Source organism: Gorilla gorilla, chromosome 20, assembly GCF_029281585.2.
Source record: "Gorilla gorilla gorilla isolate KB3781 chromosome 20, NHGRI_mGorGor1-v2.1_pri, whole genome shotgun sequence".
Classification (NCBI taxonomy): Eukaryota; Metazoa; Chordata; class Mammalia; order Primates; family Hominidae; genus Gorilla; species Gorilla gorilla.
Genome location: NC_073244.2, coordinates 55,198,410 through 55,220,275, shown reverse-complemented (window position 1 = coordinate 55,220,275; position 21,866 = coordinate 55,198,410). Strand labels below are relative to the sequence as shown.

The 21,866-nt window shown below is 49.1% G+C and overlaps 1 protein-coding gene across 1 annotated transcript; it reads right to left on the bottom strand.

Moving 5' to 3' along the window:
* Positions 1–1,580: 1,580 nt before the first annotated feature.
* On the bottom strand, positions 1,581–14,770 carry LOC129528556 (phospholipase A2 inhibitor and Ly6/PLAUR domain-containing protein-like). The gene is made up of 7 exons (XM_055369611.1): positions 14,021–14,770; positions 12,035–12,107; positions 9,741–9,881; positions 6,938–7,069; positions 4,590–4,754; positions 4,175–4,321; positions 1,581–2,558 (listed from the first exon to the last, which is right to left on the bottom strand). The coding sequence occupies exons 4-7, from the start codon at positions 6,951–6,953 to the stop codon at positions 2,335–2,337; spliced, it is 552 nt and encodes a 183-aa protein (XP_055225586.1). The 5' UTR covers positions 6,954–7,069; positions 9,741–9,881; positions 12,035–12,107; positions 14,021–14,770; the 3' UTR covers positions 1,581–2,334.
* Positions 14,771–21,866: the final 7,096 nt, after the last annotated feature.

Sequence of the window (21,866 nt, the reverse complement as noted above, 5' to 3'; positions counted from 1 at the left end):
ATTTTAATTTTTTTTTTTCCTGAGACGGAGTCTCACTCTGTCGCCCAGGCTGTAGTGCATTGGCGCGATCTTGGCTCACTGCAAGCTCCGCCTCCCAGGTTCACGCCATTCTCCTGCCTCAGCCTCCCGAGTAGCTGGGACTACAGGTGCCCACCACCACGCCTGGCTAATATTTTTTTTTTTGTATTTTTAGTAGAGACGGGGTTTCACCATGTTAGCCAGGATGGTCTTGATCTCCTGACCAGCTGGGACTACAGCTATACCTGTAGTCCACCGCCATGCTAGGCTAACTTTTCAATGTTTTGTAGAGATGGGATCTTGCTATATTGCCCAGGCTGGTCTTGAACTCCTGGCCTCAAGCAATCCTCCTACCTTAGCCTCCCAAAATCACACTGTGATTACAGGCGTGAACCACTGCGTCTGACCCACATTAACTGTTTCTTACTGCATCTGCCTTGGAGCCTTTACCTTTCCAGTTCCCTCTGCCTGGAATGTCCTCCTCCCCCACCTCAGACAACTGCGTGGCCTTCTCCCTTGCCCCACGTAGGTCTTTACTTCCTCAATTAGGTCTTTACTTACGTCACCTTACTGAGGCTCTTACTCACCATGTATAAGATCATATCTCTTTGGCAGCATTCCCCATTCTCCTTCCCCGCACTGTTTCCTTCCTAGTACTCACTGATATGTGATGTATGATATGTGATATTTATTTATTATGTGTCTCCTCCACTAAAATACCACTTCCATAAGAGCGGAGAATTTTGTCTATATTGCCAGTGTCTCATTTACAAAAGAATACATAGCTTGTGACTGATAAAGATTTGTTAGATGAATGTTAAATGAATTGTTTCTATTCTTTCGGTTGGGCTTTCTGTTACTTTCAGTTTTTGTTTTTGAGACGGAGTCTCGCTTTGTTGCCCAGGCTGGAGTGCAGTGGCGCAATCTCAGCTCACTGCAACCTCCGCCTCCCAGGTTCAAGTGATTCTCCTGCCTCAGCTTCCTGAGTGACTGGGAACACGGGCACTCGCCACCACGCCTGGCTAAGTTTTTGTATTTTTAGTAGAGACAGGTTTCGTCATATTGGCCAGGCTGGTCTCAAACTCCTGACCTCAAGTAATCTGCCGGCCTCGGCCTCCCAAAGTGCTGGGATTACAGGCGGGAGCCACTGCGCCTGGCGGGGGCGGTCTCTTTCAAGCCCCCTAGAGCCACGCCGCCTAATCTGTCTGGTGCATGGCCTGGAGTGCTTTCTTAGGTAGCCCTCCCTCCCACTGTCATAGCCCCCAGGCACTGGGATTACAGGCGTGAACCACTGCGCTCAGCCACTTTCAGCAGAAAGCAAATGGTTCCTGGCATTCTGCCTGTGGTGAGCAACCCAGTTTCACTTCTCCGCTCAATCCTCTGAGTTCAGTTCTAGATGCAGCGTTTGGTCTTATGCCCACCCTGGCCAGACACTGTTGTCGGTTTGTCACCTCCAGGTTCACCAGTTGAAGTAACTTAACCTCCCCTGGCCTCAGAGGAGAGAGGACCACATCAGGGCCCTCTTTGAGGCTAAAACTTCAGAAAAAGGAAACTCAAACCACTTGGCATTGTGAGATGTGATTCATTCAGATCTGGTTACAGCTGGGAGATTGGGCCCACACAGAAGAGGGGCTCCTCACCCCACCCATGCCCCCTGCCCCGTCTTGGCCCACGGTGGGGGTGGAGGAGGCTGCTCTGAAAACCTTGGAAGAGGGTGTATTGGATCCTCAAGCCCCGCCTTGGCTGCCCAGGATTTTGCTAGACCCCAAAGAGGGAGAACAAAAGAGAAGTTGCTTGTCAATGTGTGGGAGAAGAGACACATCCCTGGTGTCTGGGAGCAGCCGGATATTGGGTACCCCCTCGTTTGAAGAAGGAGGCTTAGTAACTTGAGGAAGAAGAACAGCCCTCTTCTGAGGGAGGAGGTTTGGCCTTGGGGAAGGTGCTAATCTGAGGGGGGAGGTATAGCGCCCCGCCCCAACTTAGTTGAGCAGACGCCTGATCTCAGCAGCAGGTGAGTGGCCTTAGTCTGAGGGGGGAAGACACACCCTAGGCTGATGGAGGCATGGCCTTTGGGACCGTGGTGTGAGGAAAGAGGACTTAGCCTTGAGTAAGCCCTGAGTCTGGAGCAGAAGGTCTGGCTTTGGGAAACGCTAGTCTGAGGGAGGAAGCTCATCCCTGCTTCCTCAGTTTCTCACCAGAAGCTTCCAGGTCTCCGTATTGCCCCAGCAGAGGGGAGCCAGGGCACCATCTAGCGACGTGCCGAACAAACAGGTGGAGGGGGCCTCCCGGGCGGCGGGGTGGTCCAGGCGGGATTCCTTAGCACAGCGTCGCGGTCGCCAGGACTACCACCAGAACCGGGAGGGAGAGGCGGAGGCCGGGCGCGGCGCCCGAGCGGCAGTGGGACTCTAGGACGGCGCGGCGGTGCGCGCTGCAGTGGCTCGACAGCCAGTGTCTTGGGAGCACAGAGAGCCCGTGGGTCCTGTCCAGGGCGCTGCACAGGTCTCGGGAGCCGCAGCCGCGTACGCTCACGTTCCGGCCGCCTGCCGAGACGGAGACAGGGTGCAAGGAGGGGACGTGGGGGCGCGCGCAGGCAGAAGGCCACCCCCGCGCGCACCCAAGCGCACACGCGCGCGCCTTGCACACGCACAGGGCCCGCGAGCCCCTCGAGTCCATGTCCTTCGTGAAAGCTCATCAGGAATGTTCTTTTCTTTGAGCTGGGAGCTGGTCACGGCTCTCTCTCTCGTTGTCACTCTTTCTACCTTACACGTATGTTACAGGTGTGTTTTCACTCGTGTGCAATGTTTGTTTCCTTTTTTAAAAACTTTTTTTTAAAAAAAATGAGACAGAGTCTCGCTCTGTCACCCAGGCTGGAGTGCAGTGGCGCAATCACAGCTCACTGCAGCCTCGACCTCCTGGGCTCTGGTGATCCTCCCGCCCCAGCCTCCTGAGTAGCTGCGACTACAGGCGGTAGCACCAGGCCCAGCTAATTATTCTGAAAATTTTTTGTAGAGATAGGGGCTGCCTCTGTTGCCCAGGCTGGTCTCAAACTTCCAGGCTCAAGCGATCCTGGCCTCCTAGAGAGCTGGGATTACAGGTGTGAGCTACCACACCTGGCCCAGAAAATTTTAAATTACACACGTGTCTTACATTACATTTCTTTCAGAAAGCACTGATATAGTTTAGTGGATTATCTTATTCAATTCTCACAACAGTCTTAGGACTTAGCGACTGTTGTTATTCCCGTTTTGTTGTTGTTGTTTTTTCTTTTTTTTTTTTTTTTTTGAGACGAGGTTATGAAACTTGTCCAAGACTACACTGCAGATAAATTGTGAATCCACACCACAAACCCAGGTCTGTTTGAGTCCAAAGATCTTTTATTTTTTTCAGTTTTTAAATTTTATTTATTTATTTTTTTTTCTGAGACGGGATCTCGCTTTGTCGCCCAGGCTGGAGTGCAGTGGCGCGATCTCGGCTTACTGCAAGCTCCGCCTCCCAGGTTCACGCCATTCTCCTTCCTCAGCCTCCTGAGTAGCTGGGGCTACAGGCACCTGCCACCACGCCCGGCCAATTTTTTGTATTTTTAGTAGAGATGGGGTTTCACCATGTTAGCCAGGATGGTCTCGATCTCCTGACCTCATGATCCGCCCGCCTTGTCCTCCCAAAGTGCTGGGATTACAGGTTGAGCCACCACGTCCGGCCCTCCCCTGTTTTTTAAAGAACTTGTTGCATACCAAGTTATCCCCTTTTACAGATGGAGAAATTGAGGCACAGAGAGGCAAAGTCACCTGGTCAAGGTCACCCAGCTCAGGTGGTGGATTCAGCATTTGAACCCAGGCAGCCTGGCCCTAGAGTCCTGTTCTTATGCCCTTTACTCTGTCACCTCCCTCATGAGTTCACTTTGTCCTCACAACGCCCTTCAAGGTGTGTGTCTACCATCCCCAATTACCAGAAGAGAAAACAGAGGCTCAAAGAGATAAAGGCACTTGCCTCGAGCTACACAGAGTAAAGGGTGGAGGGGAGACTCCAAACTCAAGCACACCAGTATCCAAATCTAACGTGCTCAGGCTCACTCGTGCACACACATGTGCACACACACACACACACATGCTGTCCCCATTACCTTCACACACACACACACATGTGCTGTCCCCATTACCTTCTTCAGACGTTAGGTCCAGCTGGATACACTCAGATTCCCCACTGGGACACTGCATGTAGAAGGAGGAATTGCAGGGCTCCAAGTAGCTCCCAGGACATGTAGGACACAATATCTCACTCAGGGTGTGTGAGGCCAGATGAGCTGCTGGGTAGAAGAGGATGAAGGTCAGTCAGAAGGAATCTCAGGACCTCCCGGGGCCCCGAGTGCACTCCTAGGCTCTACCACATTGTCACAAACTTAATATTGTCATGACCTTGATGGGATTTCCTCCCAAGCTGGGATCAGGGTTCCTGAGGGCAGCCTGGTTGGGGTTGAGTGATGTTCCTTCCTGCATTCCTTCCTCAACTCTGCCTCCAGAGTCACCCACCACCTCCTTGGCCACCCATCTGACTGCTTTCTGGTGACAGCATACCGAGAGGGGTGGGCTCCTGGTAGTTGCCTTGGCAACAGGTGGTGTTGATGCAGAAGCCAAAGCCAACACCATAGGTCAGGGCATAGATGGAGTTGCCAAATTTACAGTCCTTGGAGGTCACGCAGAAACCGTTTCTCCAGGAGACAGGGTTACCTTCCCCAAAGCCTGGAGAGAGATGGAGGCCAGGCTAGTGAGGAAAGGCAATCACAACCCACTACCCAACCGAACTCCCCAAATCTCTCTGAGTATTTCTCTGATGGCATTCACTCTGCCTGAGATCTCCCCATAATACATCCAAAGCTGGTCATTGTTCATTAAGACACATTAAGTTCAGGCTTGGGGCAATTGTTCATGCCTATAATCCCAGCACTTTGGGACAGGAGGATCACTTGAGCCCAGGAGTTCAAGACCAGCCTGGCCAATATAGTGGGACCCCCGCCTCTACAAAAAATAAAATAAAATTAGCCAGGCATAGTGATGCAGTCCCACCTACTTGGGAGGGTCGCTTGAGCCCAGGAGGTCAAGGCTGCAGTGATCCAAGGTTGTGCCACTGCACTCCACCCTGGGTGACAGAGTGAGACCTTGTCTCAAAACAACAACAGTTAAAAATCACATAGTTCAGAAAGCCTTCCATGATCCCCTGCCTTCTCTCCTTAGGGTTTCAATTAATAGGGTGGCTCTGTATCTGTGAGGTCTCCCCACCCTGTCTATGAGCACCTCATGGACTTAGTAAGAAACTTCTCTAAGATCCCAGAAATGTCCAGAACTGGAGCCTGGAACACTATCTTTACTATGTCTCTTTATGCTGTAAAAAGATAGCAAAGAGCCGGTTTCAAGTTCAACTCCTCTTCCCATTTACAGAAGAGTCCACTTTTTCCTTCTATGGGGAGAGAGTGACAGAAGCCTTAAGTGGGGCTGCCTGCCCAGAGTGTTGTAGTAGATACCAAGATGGCCACAACTGTATCTCCCATCCTGCATGCTCTTGTGCAACATAATCTTGCCACTCTCTCATCAAGAGGTGGAATCTGTTACGTCACCCCTTAAATCTGAGCCTGCCTTGGGATTTGCTCTGACCAATAGACTGTGGCAGAAGTGACACTGTGACAGTTCTGGGTCTATCCCTTAGAAGGCCTGGTTGTTCCCACTTCTTCCTTCTCAGAAGCCAGCCACCGTACTATAAGGAAGCTCAAGCTAGGAAACTGACTAGTGAGAGCTCAGAGGAGAGAGGCTCTCCCCAGCTGTCTTAAACATTCCAGGTGCGGTCAAGCTCCCAGCTGAATGCAATCACATAAGTGACCTCAGCCTTTACCACTTAGAGCAGAAGAACTGCCCAGCTGAGCCCAGTCAGCTGCAGAATTGTGAGAAATAACAAATACTTGTCTAATCCAAGAAGTTTTTTTTCAATTGTGATTTTTTTTTTTGAAAATCACACTGTATAAAATATACCCTCTTAACGTTTTTTTAAAAAAAAATAGAGATGGGGGGAGTCTCAATATGTTGCCCAGGCTGGTCTTGAACTTCTGGCCTCAAGTGATTCTCCTGCCTTGGCCTCCCAAAGTGCTGGGATTACAGGCATAAACCATCATGTGTGGCTTTCTTAACAATTTTTTTTTTTTTTGAGACAGAGTCTCACTCTGTCACCCAGGCTGGAGTGAAGTGGCGTGATCTTGGCTCACCGCAACCTCTGCCTCCCGAGTTCAAGCAATTCTCCTGCCTCAGCCTCCCAAGTAGCTGGAACTACAGGCGCATACCACCAGGCCCGGCTAATTTTTGTATTTTTAGTAGAGACAAGGTTTCAGCATGTTGGCCAGGCTGGCCTTGAACTCCTGACCTCAGATGATCCGCCGGCCTTGGCCTCCCAAAGTGCTGGGATTAAAGGCGTGAACCATCGCGCCCGGCTGGCCTTCTTAACAATTTTTAAGTGCACAATTCAGTAATGTTAACTATATTCACATTGTTGAGTGTAACAGCTCTCTAGAACTCATTTTGCACAACTGAAACTCTGTACCCATTGAACAACTCCCATTCCCCTGTCCCCCAACCTCTGGCAACCACCATTCTGTCTTCTGTTTCAATGATTTTGACTACTCTAGATAACTCAGTGAAATCATACAGTATTTGTCTTTTTATGACTGGTTAAGCCACTAAGTTCTGGCCAATTTGTTATTCAGCAGTAACTTAAACAACTATGGCAGCAGATTTTAAACTCACACCCTCCACTGCACCCTAGCCTCTGCCCTGCATGTCCAGGAAAAGGCTACAATGGCTGAAGCTAGGCAGCAAAGTGGGAGAGCGAGGATAGGTCTTGCTGTACCCCAAGCCCTATTTCTGTCCCCATGGGCACTCACCTGTGATGCCTGCCATCTGAAGGCAGTAGTTATTATCCTCTGGGCATGGAAGGGGGCCACAGCTGTGGAGGTCTCAGCAGGTGAAGCAGACGGTGGTCTCAGCTTTGGTGTGGGTCACAGTTGCATGAGGACCTGGGGACAGAGGAAGATGAACTGGATGGAAGACAACCAGTGTGCCTGCACGTGCACGGAGCTGAGTTTCCAGGCACATCAGTATGTGCCCATGAGTGCGCAAAAGTGCCTTTTGTGCGCACTTCTGCAAGAATGCCATTTGTGTGTGCAAGTTTGCAGGCCTGTTAAGTCTGTGTGCACATCTGGCTGTGCCTTCCTGTGTTGAATTGTCTGTGTGTTTCTGAAACTGTCTGCAGGAGGTCAGGGATGTGTGTGTGTGTAGCTCTGCAGGACACTGTGTGAGTAGGTGTTTACCTGCGTGTCTGTATAAACAAAGGTGTGTGTTTATGTGTATGTGTATAAGGCTGGTTTTATGGGTATGTGTGTGTTTCTGTGGCTGGGTGTGTCTGTGTTTCCATCGAGGTGTGGGGGTGCTTGTATATATATATGTTGGTATACAGATGTGAACGTTCATGGATGTTGGTAATGTATTTCAGCTTGCCTGTGTATATTTTGTGCTTTTGTATGTTTGTGGGTGTTTATGCCTGTCTCTTTCCCATGTCATATGTATGAAAGCCTGTGTGTCCATGCATAGATATGTTCTGTGTCTGTGTCCACAGGGATCATGTGTGCAAAAATTCCGCGTCCCACATTTCTGTTGTTAGTCCTCCTGTTTTGCCCTTTTTCTTTCCATATTGTAAATTTCGAGCTCCCAAGTCAGCCTTTTTTCTTCATTGTGATAATTAATTAAATCCGCTGCTCAGGGCTGGTCACAGTGACTCACACCTGTAATCCCAGCACTTTGGGGGGCCTAGGCAGGTGGATCACCTGAGGTCAGGAGTTCGAGACCAGCCTGGCCAACATGGCAAAACCCCATCTCTACTAAAAATACAAAAATTCACCAGGCTTGGTGGTGGGTACCTGCAATCCCAGCTACCTGGGAAGCTGAGGCAGGGAAAATCGCTTGAACCCAGGAGGCAGAGGTTGCAGTGAGCCAAGATCGCACCATTGCACTCCAGCCTGGCCGACAGAGAGAGACTCTGTCTCACAAAAAAAAAAAAAAAAAAAAAAAAAATCCATTGCTTAGTTTAAAAAAGGAAAACTCCTGGCAGCTGGAGATTTGAAGAAGCTAAGGTGAGAATGTTTCGGCTTTGCCTGCAAATTCAGTAACTACACTCTCCTATCAGCCTTTTTTTTTTTTTTTTTGAGACAGAGTCTCTCTCTGTCACCCAGGCTGGAGTGCGGTGGCGCAATCTCGGCTCACTGCAAGCTCCACCTCCCGGGTTCACACCGTTCTCCTGCCTCAGCCTCCTGAGTAGCTGGGACTACAGGCGCCAGCCACCACGCCCAGCTAATTTTTTGTATTTTTAGTAGAGACAGGCTTTCGTCGTATTAGCCAGGATGGTCTCGATCTCCTGACCTCGTGATCCGCCCATCTCAGCCTCCCAAAGTGCTGGGATTACAATCATGAGCCACCGCGCCCGGCCAGTAAACACACTCTCTTTTGCATCACAGAATGGTCCTTCAGCTTTGGCAACGTAGGGAGGACCTCACCTCTAAAAAAAAAATTGAAAAATCAGCTGGGTGTAGCAGTGTGTGCCTGTGGTGCTAGCTGCTCAGGAGGCTGAGGCGGGAAGATTGCTTGAGCTTGGAAAGTCAAGGCTGCATTGAACCATGATCGTGCCACTGCACTTCAGCCTGGGTAATGGACGGCGACTCTGTCTCTAAACACACATACACACACACACACACACACACACACACAGAGAGAGAGAGAGAGAGAGAGAGAGAGAGAGAGAGAGAGAGAGAGAGAGAATGGTCCTTTCTGGTGTAGTTTCTGACAAAGTTTCCGACAAAGTTTCCTCTACATCTCTGGAGCTGAGGGAATGCAGCTGTATCCAGAGAAAATTGCCTTTCTCACCTCTAAAACGTCTATCCCTCTGTTCAGTTGGTTGAATTGCTTAATAAACTGTGGCCCCAGTAAATACTATTTCAATTAGCATATCACTTTTGCGGAAGACAAAACTTCTTGTGACTGTTCTTTGTTAAGCCAAAAGAAGACTATTGGCAAATCTGTCTTCTTTCACAAGCAAGGAAGTGAAGAAAAGAGGGAAAACACCATCAGATTTATCTTTTCTTTTCTCCCTTTTTTTTTTTTTTTTTTTGAGAAGGGGTCTTGCCCTATCACCCAGGCTGGAGTATAGTGACACAATCTCAGCTCACTGCGACCTCCGCCTCCCGGGCTCAAGCCATCCTCCCACCTCAGCCTCCCAAGTAGGTGGGACCACAGGTGCATGCCACCATGCCTGGCTTTGTTTTGTTGTTGTTGTTGTTTTGTTGAGATGGTGTTTTGCCATGCTGCCCAGGCTCAGATCCATTTAAACAGAACGTGGATCTTTAACCTCACTCACATAATATGTTCAGAGTACGTTCATGTTTAGAAATTTGTGTGCCTCTGCATATTTGTTTTGGGTGCTAGGATGTAAATGTGGATGTTTGTGGATATGTGCCAATAGATGTTCTGCTTCTGAGTGTGTCAGGTGGTGTGTGTGTGTGTATGGGTAACTGTACTCATTGGGAGCATTATCGTAGGAAATGTGGACACCCTGGGAACACATAGGTTTGAAAAGAGCATAGGGGATCCAGGGAGGTAAGAAAGGTTGGGTTTTTAGGAAGGCAGGGGTCAAAGCACCTGGATGTGTAGGAGGAGTAAGGCAGTTGCATTCAGGCTTAGTGGTGAGATGAAATCCAGAGTCTTCTGGACCCAGGGTGGCATTCTCATGTAAGTTGCAGACCTCTGGTGTAGCACAGCCCTTCAGAATTTGGGGACCCCCTGTGGAAATGAGATGAGATTGCAACAAGAGGCTCAGAGTCCAAGCCTTCCAACTTGATGTCTATCTTTCGCTATCTGAAAGTTGCCATCTTAGTAGTTCTATATGATTCAGTTTCAAATCTACCTGGTCAGTTTTTACAACCTCTTGTTGCCTGCTCACATTTGTGATTCTAAGTTTATTCCTTCAGACATATCACATGCCGTTACGCTATGTTCTACAGCTGATAATTACAATAGCTGAGCTCCTCACAGGTCTGTATCTGTGATTTGTTATTTCTGCTATCACTCATGGTGGCTTGTTTCCTTGTGCGTTTCATGAACTATGATTGTGAGCTCATATTTGGTTGATATTCATCTGTGGGAATCCTGGGAGCTTTTCCCTGGGAAGGAATTGCTTTTGATTCTACTGAGTGCCAGGAGGTGCTACTGACCAGGGATCATTTTGGCTTCTGTCTGAGGTCCCTTGCTTATGTGGGAATCTAAATTCCAGAAGCATGCTGCCAGCCCAAGACCTGTTTACCTAAAGCAGGTTATTATCAGCATTTGCTCCCAGGCCACCATGCCTTCCATGTTTTCTCACTGCTCCCATTATGATTTCTGTTCACATTTTTGTTTTGCTTAGGGACACGTGGAAATTTTCTTAACTTTCTGCAACCCCAAAAAGTGTGGAAAAATATTTCTGTACAGGATCTTGTTTATCTGTAAACAGTGGCATACCAAGCAGGGGAAGGGAGTGGGAGCAGTCCAGCCTGGGAACAGGCTACAAGGGGCTTAGTGTCTATAGAGAATTTTTTTTTTTTTGAGACAGAGTCTCACTCTGTCACCCAGGCTGGAGTGCAGTGGCACAATCTCGGCTCACTCCTACCTGAGCCTCCCAAGTAGCTGAGATTACAGGTGTGTGCCACCATACTCAGGTAATTTTTGTATTTTTAACAGAGATGGGGTTTCACCATGTTGGCCAGGCTGGTCTCGAACTCCTGTGCTCAAGTGATCCACCCGCCTCAGTTTCCCAAAGTGCTGGGATCACAGGCATGAACCACCGTGCCCAGCCTATAGAGAATTTTTTTAAATCATAAAACCAACTAAAAATCAGTTTGCTTTTTATTATCACCAGGTAGTACCAGCAATTCTAAGCAATGTGAGTGATAAACTGCTCCTCCCAACCATGATGGGCCACTTCCTCTATTTCACTGTCTCAGTCCTCCACCTTCCCAGTATGCCACTGTTTGGAGCAGAAGACCTTTTAGAGGATTGAGTCCACCATACTGCCAAAAGCAGAAGCCCAGGCTACTGCTCTTGATCCTTTGATTGGCTTCATAATTAGTCTATCCTCTGGCTACTGTGGTTATATTATAAATCTTTTGCTGAAAAGGCCTCTCCTCCAACTGTTTGCAAATCATACTGGTGATTTAAAAATACCTTTGCAAATCTATGACACATCAACAGGTGGGGTCCATGCCTCTTTCATCTTGAAACCAGATGGAACTTTTGTGACCATTTTGATCAATAAAGCAGAATAGAAGTTACATTATGTGACTTCCAAGGCTGAGCCATAAAGACCAAGCAGCTGTAACTTTGTTTGCTGAATGAAATCGTTAGCCACCATGTAAAGAGCCTTGAGGTAGCCATGATGGGAGGAAGCTCAATCTAACCAATGTGGAGAGGCGACATAGAAAGGCCCTGTGCTTACATATATGCAAGAGATGCTCAGAAAGCCCCTGGTTGTTCCTACCCCAGCAGTTCCAGCTCTTAACACCCTCTGACTACAACATACGAGAGACTCAGAGCTCTCCAGAGGAGCTCTTCCTGAATTCCCAAACCAAAGAAACTGGAAGAGATCATTAAATGATTGTCATTTTTAGCCACCCACCTTGTGAGTGATTTGGGTTTTTTTTTGTTTTTGTTTTTGTTTTCGAGATGGGAACTTGCTATGTAGCCCAGGTTGGTCTTGAACTCCTGGGCTCAAGTAATCCTCCCACCTTAGCCCCCCAAAGTACTGGGATTACAGGTGTGAGCCACTGCTCCTGGCCTGTGGGTGATTTGTTAAACGGCAATACATAACTAGGACACGCGTGCAAATGAAGCTCAAGCCTTATTTGTGCAGGTGGGAAGAAACCTGCCACAAAAATCACCTCCTGTGAAGGGGCCCTTACCTCTACTCCAGGTCCCGTGGAGGGTGACACATGCAGTCTGTTTCCCAGTGCAGTTCATGGAGCCGACTTATTCCTGGAACAGTAGTGACATTTCACAGTGTTGGGCTTGGCCTTGGGCCCTGCCTCTGGTGGGAGTGGACAAAGTCAGGGCGGGGTGGGGGCTGAGGAACACCCCTACAGCCATCCTTCCTCACTAGGCCTCTGTTCTCCTGCCCTCCCTCTCTCACTGCCTCTACTCCCACAATCCAGATCATTTCCCTCCAAAGTGATTCTGCGCCTGGCCCCAGAATAAGTTTTCAGGGGCTGCAAGGAGTGTTTGAGACCGAGGCTGGGCACAATGGCTTATGCCTGTAATCCCAGCACTTTGGGAGGCCGAGGCAGGTGGAAGACTTGAGCCCAGGAGTTCCAGACCAGCCTGGGCAACATGGCGAAACTCCATCTCTACAAAATGCAAAAAAAATTAGCCAGTCATGGTGGCACATGTCTGTAGCCATGGTACTCAGGAGGCTGAGGTGTGAGGTTTGCTCAAGCCCAGGAGGCGAAGGTTGCAGTGAGCCAAGATTGTACCACTGCACTCCAGCCTGGGCGACAGAGCAAGACTGTCTAAAAAAAAAATTAATGCAGTTATAATCATACCTGGCATTTTATATACTGAATAGCATGCCCACCTCGTAACTTGAACCTGGGGGTTTTATTTTGCTGAGAGACACAATTTAAGAGGGATATTAGACACAAATTAGGAGGAGGGAAATCGCACTTGTTTGAAAGGATGGCTACCTCTCCCCATTGCTACATCTGCCAAGTACAAATTCCTTCTTAGAAGAAATAACCAAGCAACGAAAAGTGATCTTTGTCACCACCCAGGGCCAGATCTAGGGTGAAACCAGGGGCCCAAAATTTAAGGAGGCACAACTTTTCAGGGTTATGCAGGTAGAGGGCTATCCCCTCAGCGTGAGCATCTCCTTAAATTTTGCACCCTGGGGCTGTGCATGAGGGCTCACACTTGTAATCCCAGAACTTTGGGAGGCCAAAGTGGGTGGATTGCTTGAGGCCAGGAGTTGGAGACCAGCCTGGTCAACATGGGGAAACCCCATATCTGCTAAAAATACAAAAAAAATCAGCCTGGTATGGTAGCATGCACTTGTAATCCCAGCTACTCAGGTGGCTGAGGGAGGAGAATTGCTTGAACCCAGGAGGCAGAGGTTGTAGCGAGCCAAGATCGCACCACTGCACTCCAGCCTGGGTGACAGAGTGAGACTCTGTCAAAAAAAATAAAAATAAAAAATAAAGAATAAACATTTTTGCATCCTGGGCTCCTGGCTGGGCTGCCCTAGACCTGGGCCTGTCACCACTTGTGAGGTTTCTTGTTCTGTTTGACTAGCCTTCAAGGGGAGCCCCTCTATTAAAGACAAAAAGAGAGGCGGGGCACAGAGATTCATGCCTGTAATCCCAGCACTTTGAGAGGCCCAGGTGGGCAGGTCACTGAAGGTCAAGAGTTTGAGACCAGACTGGCCAGCATGGTGAAACCCTGACTCTACTAAAAATACAAAAATTAGCCGGACGTGGTTGTGTACATCTGTAATCCCAGCTACTCGTGAGGCTGAGCCACGAGAATCGTTTGAACCCAGGAGGTGGAGGTTGCAGTAGGCCAAGATTGCGCTATTGTACTCCAGCCTGGGCAACAGAGTGAGACTCTGTCTCAAAGAGAGAGAGAGAGAGAGAGAGAGAGAAACAGAAAAGAGCTTGGAGTTCTCTTTAGCCTCCCAGTATTCAATAAGCATGGCAACAAAAGGAGTGTCTACCACGTGCCAGCCTAGGGGATGAACACCCTTTAAAACCTACATCACACCCATTTTCCAGATGAGAAAACTGAGAGTCTCCTTCTTGCTCCAATTAGCCAGACACAAAGCTGTGAGGCAGGAAATTGAGGCTGGGTCCCCATGACACCCTACCCTGGTGTGTGAGCCTGAGGTCCTCCCAACAAACCTTACTGGGGAAGGCGGCTGCAGTTGTTTTCACAACAGGCTGTGCTGACCCAGAGGCTTGCATGGGGGCCATAGGTCAGGGCGTAGACACCTTCTTGGCATTCTCCGGGGGCCACACGTGACCCCTTCTCAATGAGAGTCCCATTTTCTAGGGATAGAGTTTGAGGAAGGGAGATTAGGCCCCTGCTTTCCAAGCCCTCCAGGACCTCTGCCCACTCTATAGCAATCCCCCTGGCCAATCCAGGGCCTCTTCTGCTGTTCAGCTGCCCTCTGCCCTTTACCCCAGCAGCACCAGGCTGAGCTATGAGGCAGGGCTGGCAATCTCCAGTCCCAGGATGGCTCATCCATGCCCCCCTTCCACCCACCGCCTTTGTCCATTCTCTCCACCCAGCCCCTGTCCAGTCCCCAGCCCGGTCCCCCACCCAGCTGCATCTGGCTAAACAAGCAGAAGTCCTGGGCAGAAGGACAAGTTATTTCAATGCAGGTTCACAGCAAAGAGCAGGCTGGACATGTCTTAGAGCTTCCTGCAAGGAAGAAAACAGTGATCAGACTCTGCAGTTTGAGAAGGACAAAGAACACACACACACACATACACACACACACACACACGATTCAAGAATAGGACTAATCAGGCATGGTGGCTCATGCCTGTAATCCCAGCTATTTAGGAAGCTGAGGATGACTTGAGCCCAAAAGTTCAGGCTGCAGTGAGCTAAGATTGCACCACTGCACTCCAGCCTGGGCAACAGAGTGAGATCCTGTCTCAAAAAAAAAAAAAAAAAAAAAGAATAGGACTAAGGGCTGAGGTGGGAGGGCCTTTGGGAGACCAGCAACCTTCTTTGTTGTGAGGAGTGCGAATGGCATTCCAAGTTGATGAAACAACGCAGACAAAGGTTTGGAGATGAGAATCACAGAATCTCTAAGTGAGAGCTGCTGGGTTTAGGGTTTCAATTCAAGATCACACAGTGAGGTCCTGGCTAGGATCCAAACCACTTAATTCCCAACTCAGGCAAAGGTGGCAGAATTAGAGCCAAAGGGGAGACAGGCAGGTGAGGTAAAAGAGTAACAGTAACTGCTCCTGGATAATCCAGCAGAGCTCACCCTCAAACAGAGCCACTGCCAGGCTGGCACTGTTCTGAGCTCCTCAAACGTGTGGATTCAACCAATGCCTCAACAACTGTCTGAGGCAGGGGCATTGTCACCACTTCACACATGGAAAAAATGAGGCACAGAGAGGTTATGTGGTTTGTCTGGAGTCACACAGCTAAGAAGTGGCAGAGTCAGGATTTGAACCCAGGCAGCCTGGTTCCAGAACTAGGTTCTCAGCCGCCCTGTTCTTCTGCCTGCTAGACAGTGAGCCCAGTTGGAAGGACCTGGGGCCCAGACTCTGAAGCCAGACTCCCAACACCACATGTGACCTTGAGCCGACCCTCTCCCTTTCTGATGGACCATGATGCGCTTACCTGCTGGGGCAGCCAGTGCTCCCAGGAGCAACAGGGCAGAGAGGAGCCAGAGCATGATCCAGGCAGGAGAGAAGGAAGCAGGACACAGGTGCCCTTGCCTTTTATTCAAGGGCCTTGGCCAGGGTAGCAGCCCCGGAAGAGGGAGAGCAAATAGGCCGGGAAGATAGCGGCCCCACCCACCATCCTGGCCACTGGGACACCCAGCAAGAGAGGGGACTGAGAGAGCATCGAGATGGGGAAACTAAGTCCTGAGAGGCATGTGGGGAAAGCCTGGGACTACTCAGTGAGGCCAGAGAAGGACAGGGGGACATGTTGTTATTATTATTATTACTATTAATAGGTTGTGGCCAGGTGCAGGGGCTCGTACCTGTAATCCCAGCACTTTGTGAGGCCAAGGTGGGAGGATCGCTTGAGCCTAGGAGTTAAAGACCAGCCTGAACAACATAGTGAGACCCAGCGTCTTAAAAAAATTTAAGAATTACACAGGTGGGCCAGGCGCCGTGGCTCATACCTGGAATCTTAGCACTTCGGGAGGCCAAGATGGGCAGATCACTTGAGGCCAGGAGTTCGAGACCAGCCTGGCCAACATGGTGAGACCCTGTCTCTACTAAAAAAAAAAAAAAAAATTAGCCAGGCATGGTGGCATGCGCCTGTAATCCCAGCTACTCGGGAGGCTGAGGCAGGAGAATCACTTGAACCTGGGAGGCGGAGGTTGCAGTGAGCCGACATCACACCACTGCACTCCAGCCTGGGCAACAGAGCGAGACTCTGTCTCCAAAAAAAAAAAAAAAAAGGCATTTGAAGCCCCAAATCTTTCTCTCTCAGGCCTTATCTACTGGTTCTTAACCCTTCTCTTTCTTTCTTTTCTGATGTCTTTCCCCACTAACACCCCTTTCCTTTCTGCTTCACAACCTCAACCTATAAAAACTTATCCCCTTAAGACCAGGCTGTCTAACGACACTGAGGTCCTCAGATTTCTTATGTCTCTGGAACTAAAGCTGCACTCTGTGCTATATCCAAGGCATTTCCTGAGGTTACTGAAGAGCCCCATCATTTTGCCGATAAATCTAACTTCACAGTTCAGGCTTACCCATCCAGCTTCTCTGATCTTTACCAACTTGTTTTGCACACTTGCGGGAGAAGGCCAGGCCCAACACTGGATGGCAAAAGCCAATTAGGGCCTGGCGCGGTGGCTCACGACTGTAATCCCAGCACATTGGGAAGCCGAGGCAGGCAGATCACAAGGTCAAGAGATCAAGACCATCCTGGCCAATACGGTGAAACCCTGTCTCTACTAAAAATACAAAAAATTCGCTGGGCGTGGTGGTGCATGCCTATAGTCCCAGCTACTCGGGAGGCTGAGGCAGGAGAATAGAATTGCTAGAACCCGGGAGGCGGAGGTTTCAGTGAGCCGGGATCACACCACTGCACTCCAGCCCAGTGACAGAGCAAGACTCCGTCTCAAAAAAAAAAAAAAAGTTAGCCTGGTGTGGTGGCACATGCCTATAATCCCAGCTACTTGGGAGGCTGAGGCACAAGGATCTCTTTAACCTGGGAGGCAGAGGTTGCAGTGAGCCAAGATTGCACCACTGCACTCCAGCCTGGGCGACAGAGTGGGACTCTGTCTCAAAATAAAAAATAAAAATAAAAATAAAAATTAGCCAGGCGTGGTGGTGCACACCTACAGTCCCAGCTACTAGGGAGGCTGAGGTGGGAGAATCGCCTGAGCCCAGGAATTCAAGGTTGCAGTGAGCTGTGATGTCGCCACTGCACTCCAGCTTTGGTGACAGTGAGACTCTCCTCTAAAAAAGAAATAATAATAATAATATAAAATAATAATGGGTTGCCTCATCACTCATTACAGACATTAGCTCACTAAATCCTTACAGTAATCCTACCAGCCATTATCATTAACCCCACCCATGGAGGATACTCAAAATATTTGACCACCTGTCAATACAGGCCAGGGTATTGGTAGTAACAATCCTGCCCACTTGCTAGAGTAGCAGCCTGTTGGCCTCCAGGGACCCGGTCTTTCCCTCATCTTTCTAGAATACGAAGATGTCTGGGAGGACCCAGAGATGCCATCAGGGCACTCAAGGCCTCCAGGCAGGGGAATTTTATCAACCAAATCTGGACATACCTCAATATTTTAACAACCAGTACAACTGAAATCAGCCCTGGGGTTCCCTCTTTTACAAAAAAGGGAACCAGGGCTCACAGCAGTCAAGGCCTTGTCCAGGGGCACATAATAAGAAAATCAGCACAACCAGGATTTGAACCCAAATGTCTCTGGCTTGAGCACAGGGCTGCACCAAGAGGGAAATTGATCTGCCCTCTCTGGATGAGACCCGTGTCATTCTCCTCCTGCTCCTCCCTGGGCCACCTTGATTTTCACACTTGTTCAGTGGGAATAAGATCAATTTCAACCACCCCATGAGGGGCCTTCCAGCCTGGTGCCTGGCAAGTCCACCCTTCATGGGCTTTGACACCCCACCTGCTCCTCCTATGAGGTGTAACTCTGGGGATGTCCCTTCCCCTATTTCAGGCCTCAGTGTGTTTATCTGCTAAATGGGTGTAGCCCAGGGCCTGGATTGCTGTAAGTGCCCTCCTTTTTTTTTTTGAGATGGATTCTCACTCTGATGCCCACGGTGGAGTGCAGTGGCAGGATCTCAGTTCACTGCAACCTCCACCTCCCAGGTTCAAGTGATTCTCCTGCCTCAGCCTCCCAAGTAGCTAGGACTACAGGTGCCCGCCACCATGCCCAGCTAATTTTTTGTATTTTTTTAGTAGAGACAGGGTTTCACCATGTTGGTGGCAGTCTCGAACTCCTGACCTCAAGTGATCCACCCGCCTCGACCTCCCAAAGTGCTGGGATTACAGGCTTGAGCCATGGCACCCAGCCTGCCTCTTTACTAATGCTAATGGTGGCTCTGTTAGGATTGGAGGTTTTTGTAGTAGTGAGCTTTAAGAAAACCACACACCCGTCCAGAGGGGTGATGAACGCTTTAGAACCAGACAACCCGAGTTCAAATTCCAGTTCTGCCACTTCCAAGTTAAGTGGCCTTGGGCAAGGCATTTTACCTACTGGGCCTCAGTTTCCTCATTTGTAAAACAGGGCAACTAGGAGGACCTCCATCGAGGGGCTGCTGTGAGGATTGAGTTGATTTATGTAGAGCACTCAGAACAGTGGGCAGTAGCTGCTGTGTCATTGTCGTCATCATCATCATCATCATCATCATAAATAAGGCTGCTAAGGGGACAAGTTGAGGTTGACCTCCCCTCTTGGCTCAGAGGGGAGATCTCAAGCGAGAGAAAGGACGAGTTCAAGGTCACCCACAGGCCTGCCAGGCTTCCCAGAATCCCAGGTGGGGCCCCTCAATCAGTGTGTACAATCAAGGAGGTGACTCTGGAAGGTGCCAACCCTAAGGAGGAAAGATAGCAGCCTGGGGATGGGAGATGGCTTTTCTTAATGGGGTGCTAGGGCAGGGAGAAGTCTGGGGACTTGGCTCACATCCTTCCCAGGTAAACCAAGAACCCTTTGGTGCAGGAGAGGTGAGATGATGGGACAGAGAGTCCCTCAGCCAAGTCTGGAGTTTGGGGAGGAGGGAGCAGCGCCTGGCACTTCATGACTAGAGGAAGCCAGTCTCTCTAGATGTTATCATCACCGATAACTCGGGCTGGGTGACAGGCCAGGAGCTGCACAAACACGAGGCTTGTGGACTGAAGAATGAAGAGCAGGCACGCAGGGAAGGGACATTTCCCTGTACTTCACTTGAAATGTGGTGGCAGGGGGGCATCAGACAAGTTGTTTTGTATTTTACTTTTTATTTTGAGACAGAGTTTAGCTCTGTCACCCAGGCTGGAGTGCAGTGGCACAATCTCGGTTCACTGCAGCCTCAACTTCCCATGCTTAAGCAATCCTCCCACCTCAGCCTCCTGAGTAGCTGGGACTACAAGCACGCAGCACTACACCCAGCTATTTTTTTGTTGTTGTTGTTGGGACAGAGTCTTCCTGTGTTGCCTAAGCTGGTCTCAAACTCATGGGCTCAAGCAATCCTCCTACCTTGGCCTCCCAAAGTGTTAGGATTACAGGCATGAGCCAGCACATCCAGCCCAGACAAGTTATTTAATGCATATACTCTACAAGCAAATATAGACACATGCCCTTCTCCTTTTTCTTTTCTTTTCTTTTTCTTTTCATTATTATTATTATTATTATTATTATTATTATTATTATTATTATTTTGAGACAGACTCTCGCTCTGTTGCCCAGGCTGGAGTGCAGTGGCGCGATCTCAGCTCACTGCAACCTCCACCTCCCAGGTTCAAGTGTTTCTCCTGCCTCAGCCTCCCGAGTAGCAGGGATTACAGGAGCCCGCCACCATGCCTGGCTAATTCTTGTATTTTCAGTAGAGACAGGGTTTTGTCATATTGGCCAGGGCAGGCCTCTCTCCTTTAATGCACAGTGGGGTATTCCCTGCACTGTTCTGCCCCTAGATTTTTGAACTTGGCAATAATGTAACCTGAATTGCATGAAGAGTTTCTTCTTTCTTTTTCCGCTGGATAAGCGCACCTCTTGTAGCATTAGTATTTTCCCATCTGACGTTACAAACTATGCTACAATGAAGAGCCCTGTGACCATATCATTTCACGCATGCACCAAGTTCCTGGACGTGGTGAGTGGTTTTGCAAAATGACGAAGGTTTTGCCACACTTGTGATTTTGAGAGCAATTGCAAAATTACCTCTTGCAGGGCTGTACCAGTTTACACCCCCAGGAGAAACAATGGGGAGTATCTGTTTTCCCACAGCCTCATCAACTCCATGCATTATCAAACTGTTTTATTTTTGCCAGCCTGAGAGGTGAAAAGGTGTGTGGTCGAATACAAGTGGCCACGAGTTCTGTGCAGCTCCTTCCATCAAGAGATAGCGTCGATCCTCCTCCTTTCAAATCTGAGCTGGTCTTGTAACTTGGTTTGGCCGATAGAATGAGACATATTGATGTCCCATGAGTTCTGAGCCTGGGCCTTGAGCTCCTGGCCTCAAGAACTTGCAGCTTTGTCAGGGCACGATGGCTCACCTCTGTAATCCCAGTGCTTTGGGAGGCTGCATGGTAGGAGGATCACTTGAGCCCAGGAGATCAAGACCAGCGTAGGCAACACAATGAGACCCCGTCTCCAAAAAAGAATAATTAGGCCGGGTGCAGTGGCTCACGCCTATAATCCCAACATTTTGGGAGGCCGAGGTGAGTGGATTATTTAAGGCCAGGAGTTCGAGACCAGCCTGGTCAACATGGTGAAACCTCACCTCTACTACAAATACAAAAATTATCTGGTCATGATGGCGGGTGCCTATAATCACAGCTACTCAGGAGGCTGAGGCAGGAGAATCGCTTGAACCCAGGAAGTGGAGGTTGCAGTGAGCCGAGATCACACCACTGCACTCCAGCCTGGTGGAGTGTGAGCAAGACTGTGTCTCAAAATAATAATGATAATAGTAATAATAATTAATAATTAGGCCGGGTGCAGTGGCTCACCCCTGTAATCCCAGCACTTTGGGAGGCCAAGGCGGGTGAATTGCTTGAGCTCAGGAGGTCAAGATCAGTCTGGGCAACATAGCAAGACCCTGTCTCTACTGAAAATACAAAAAAATAGCCAGGCATGGTGGTGTGCACCTGTATTCGCAGCTATTCGGGAGGCTGAGGTGGGAGAATTGCTTGAGCCCAGGGGATGGAGGTTGCAGTGAGCCGACATCTCACCTCTACACTCTAGCCTGGGTGACAGAGAGAGATCCTATCTCAAAATAAATAAATAAATAAATAAATAAATAAATAAATAAAATTAATAATTAGTTTAAAAAATTTAAACAAAAAGAACTTGTCACTGCTGTTCTCACTTTCTTGCTGCCAAAAACCCTTTGACACTGGATGAAGGAGCCCAGGCTTACCTCTTGCAGGGTGAGAAATCTTGAGGAGAGAGGCTCCCAGCACCCCAAACATCACGGTTGAGAGTCTATACATATAAATAAGACCATCTGTCAAACTGAATACCTATAAACAATAGACATTTATTTCTCACAGTGCTGGAGGCTGGGAAGTCCTAGGTCAAGGCACCAGTAGATTTAGTGTCTGGCAAGATCCCGCTCTCTGGTTCATGGAAGGCATTTTCTTGCTGCATCCTCATCTGTTAGAAGGGACAAAACAGATCTCCGGGGTCTCTCTTATTGACTAATTTTTTTTAGAGCATAGTCTCACTCTGTCACCCATGCTGGAGTGCAGTGGCACAACCATAGCGCATTGCAGTCTTGAACTCTTGGGCTCAAGAGATCCTCCTTCCTTAACCTCCTGAGTAGCTGGGAAGATGGGCATGTCCTACCATGCCTG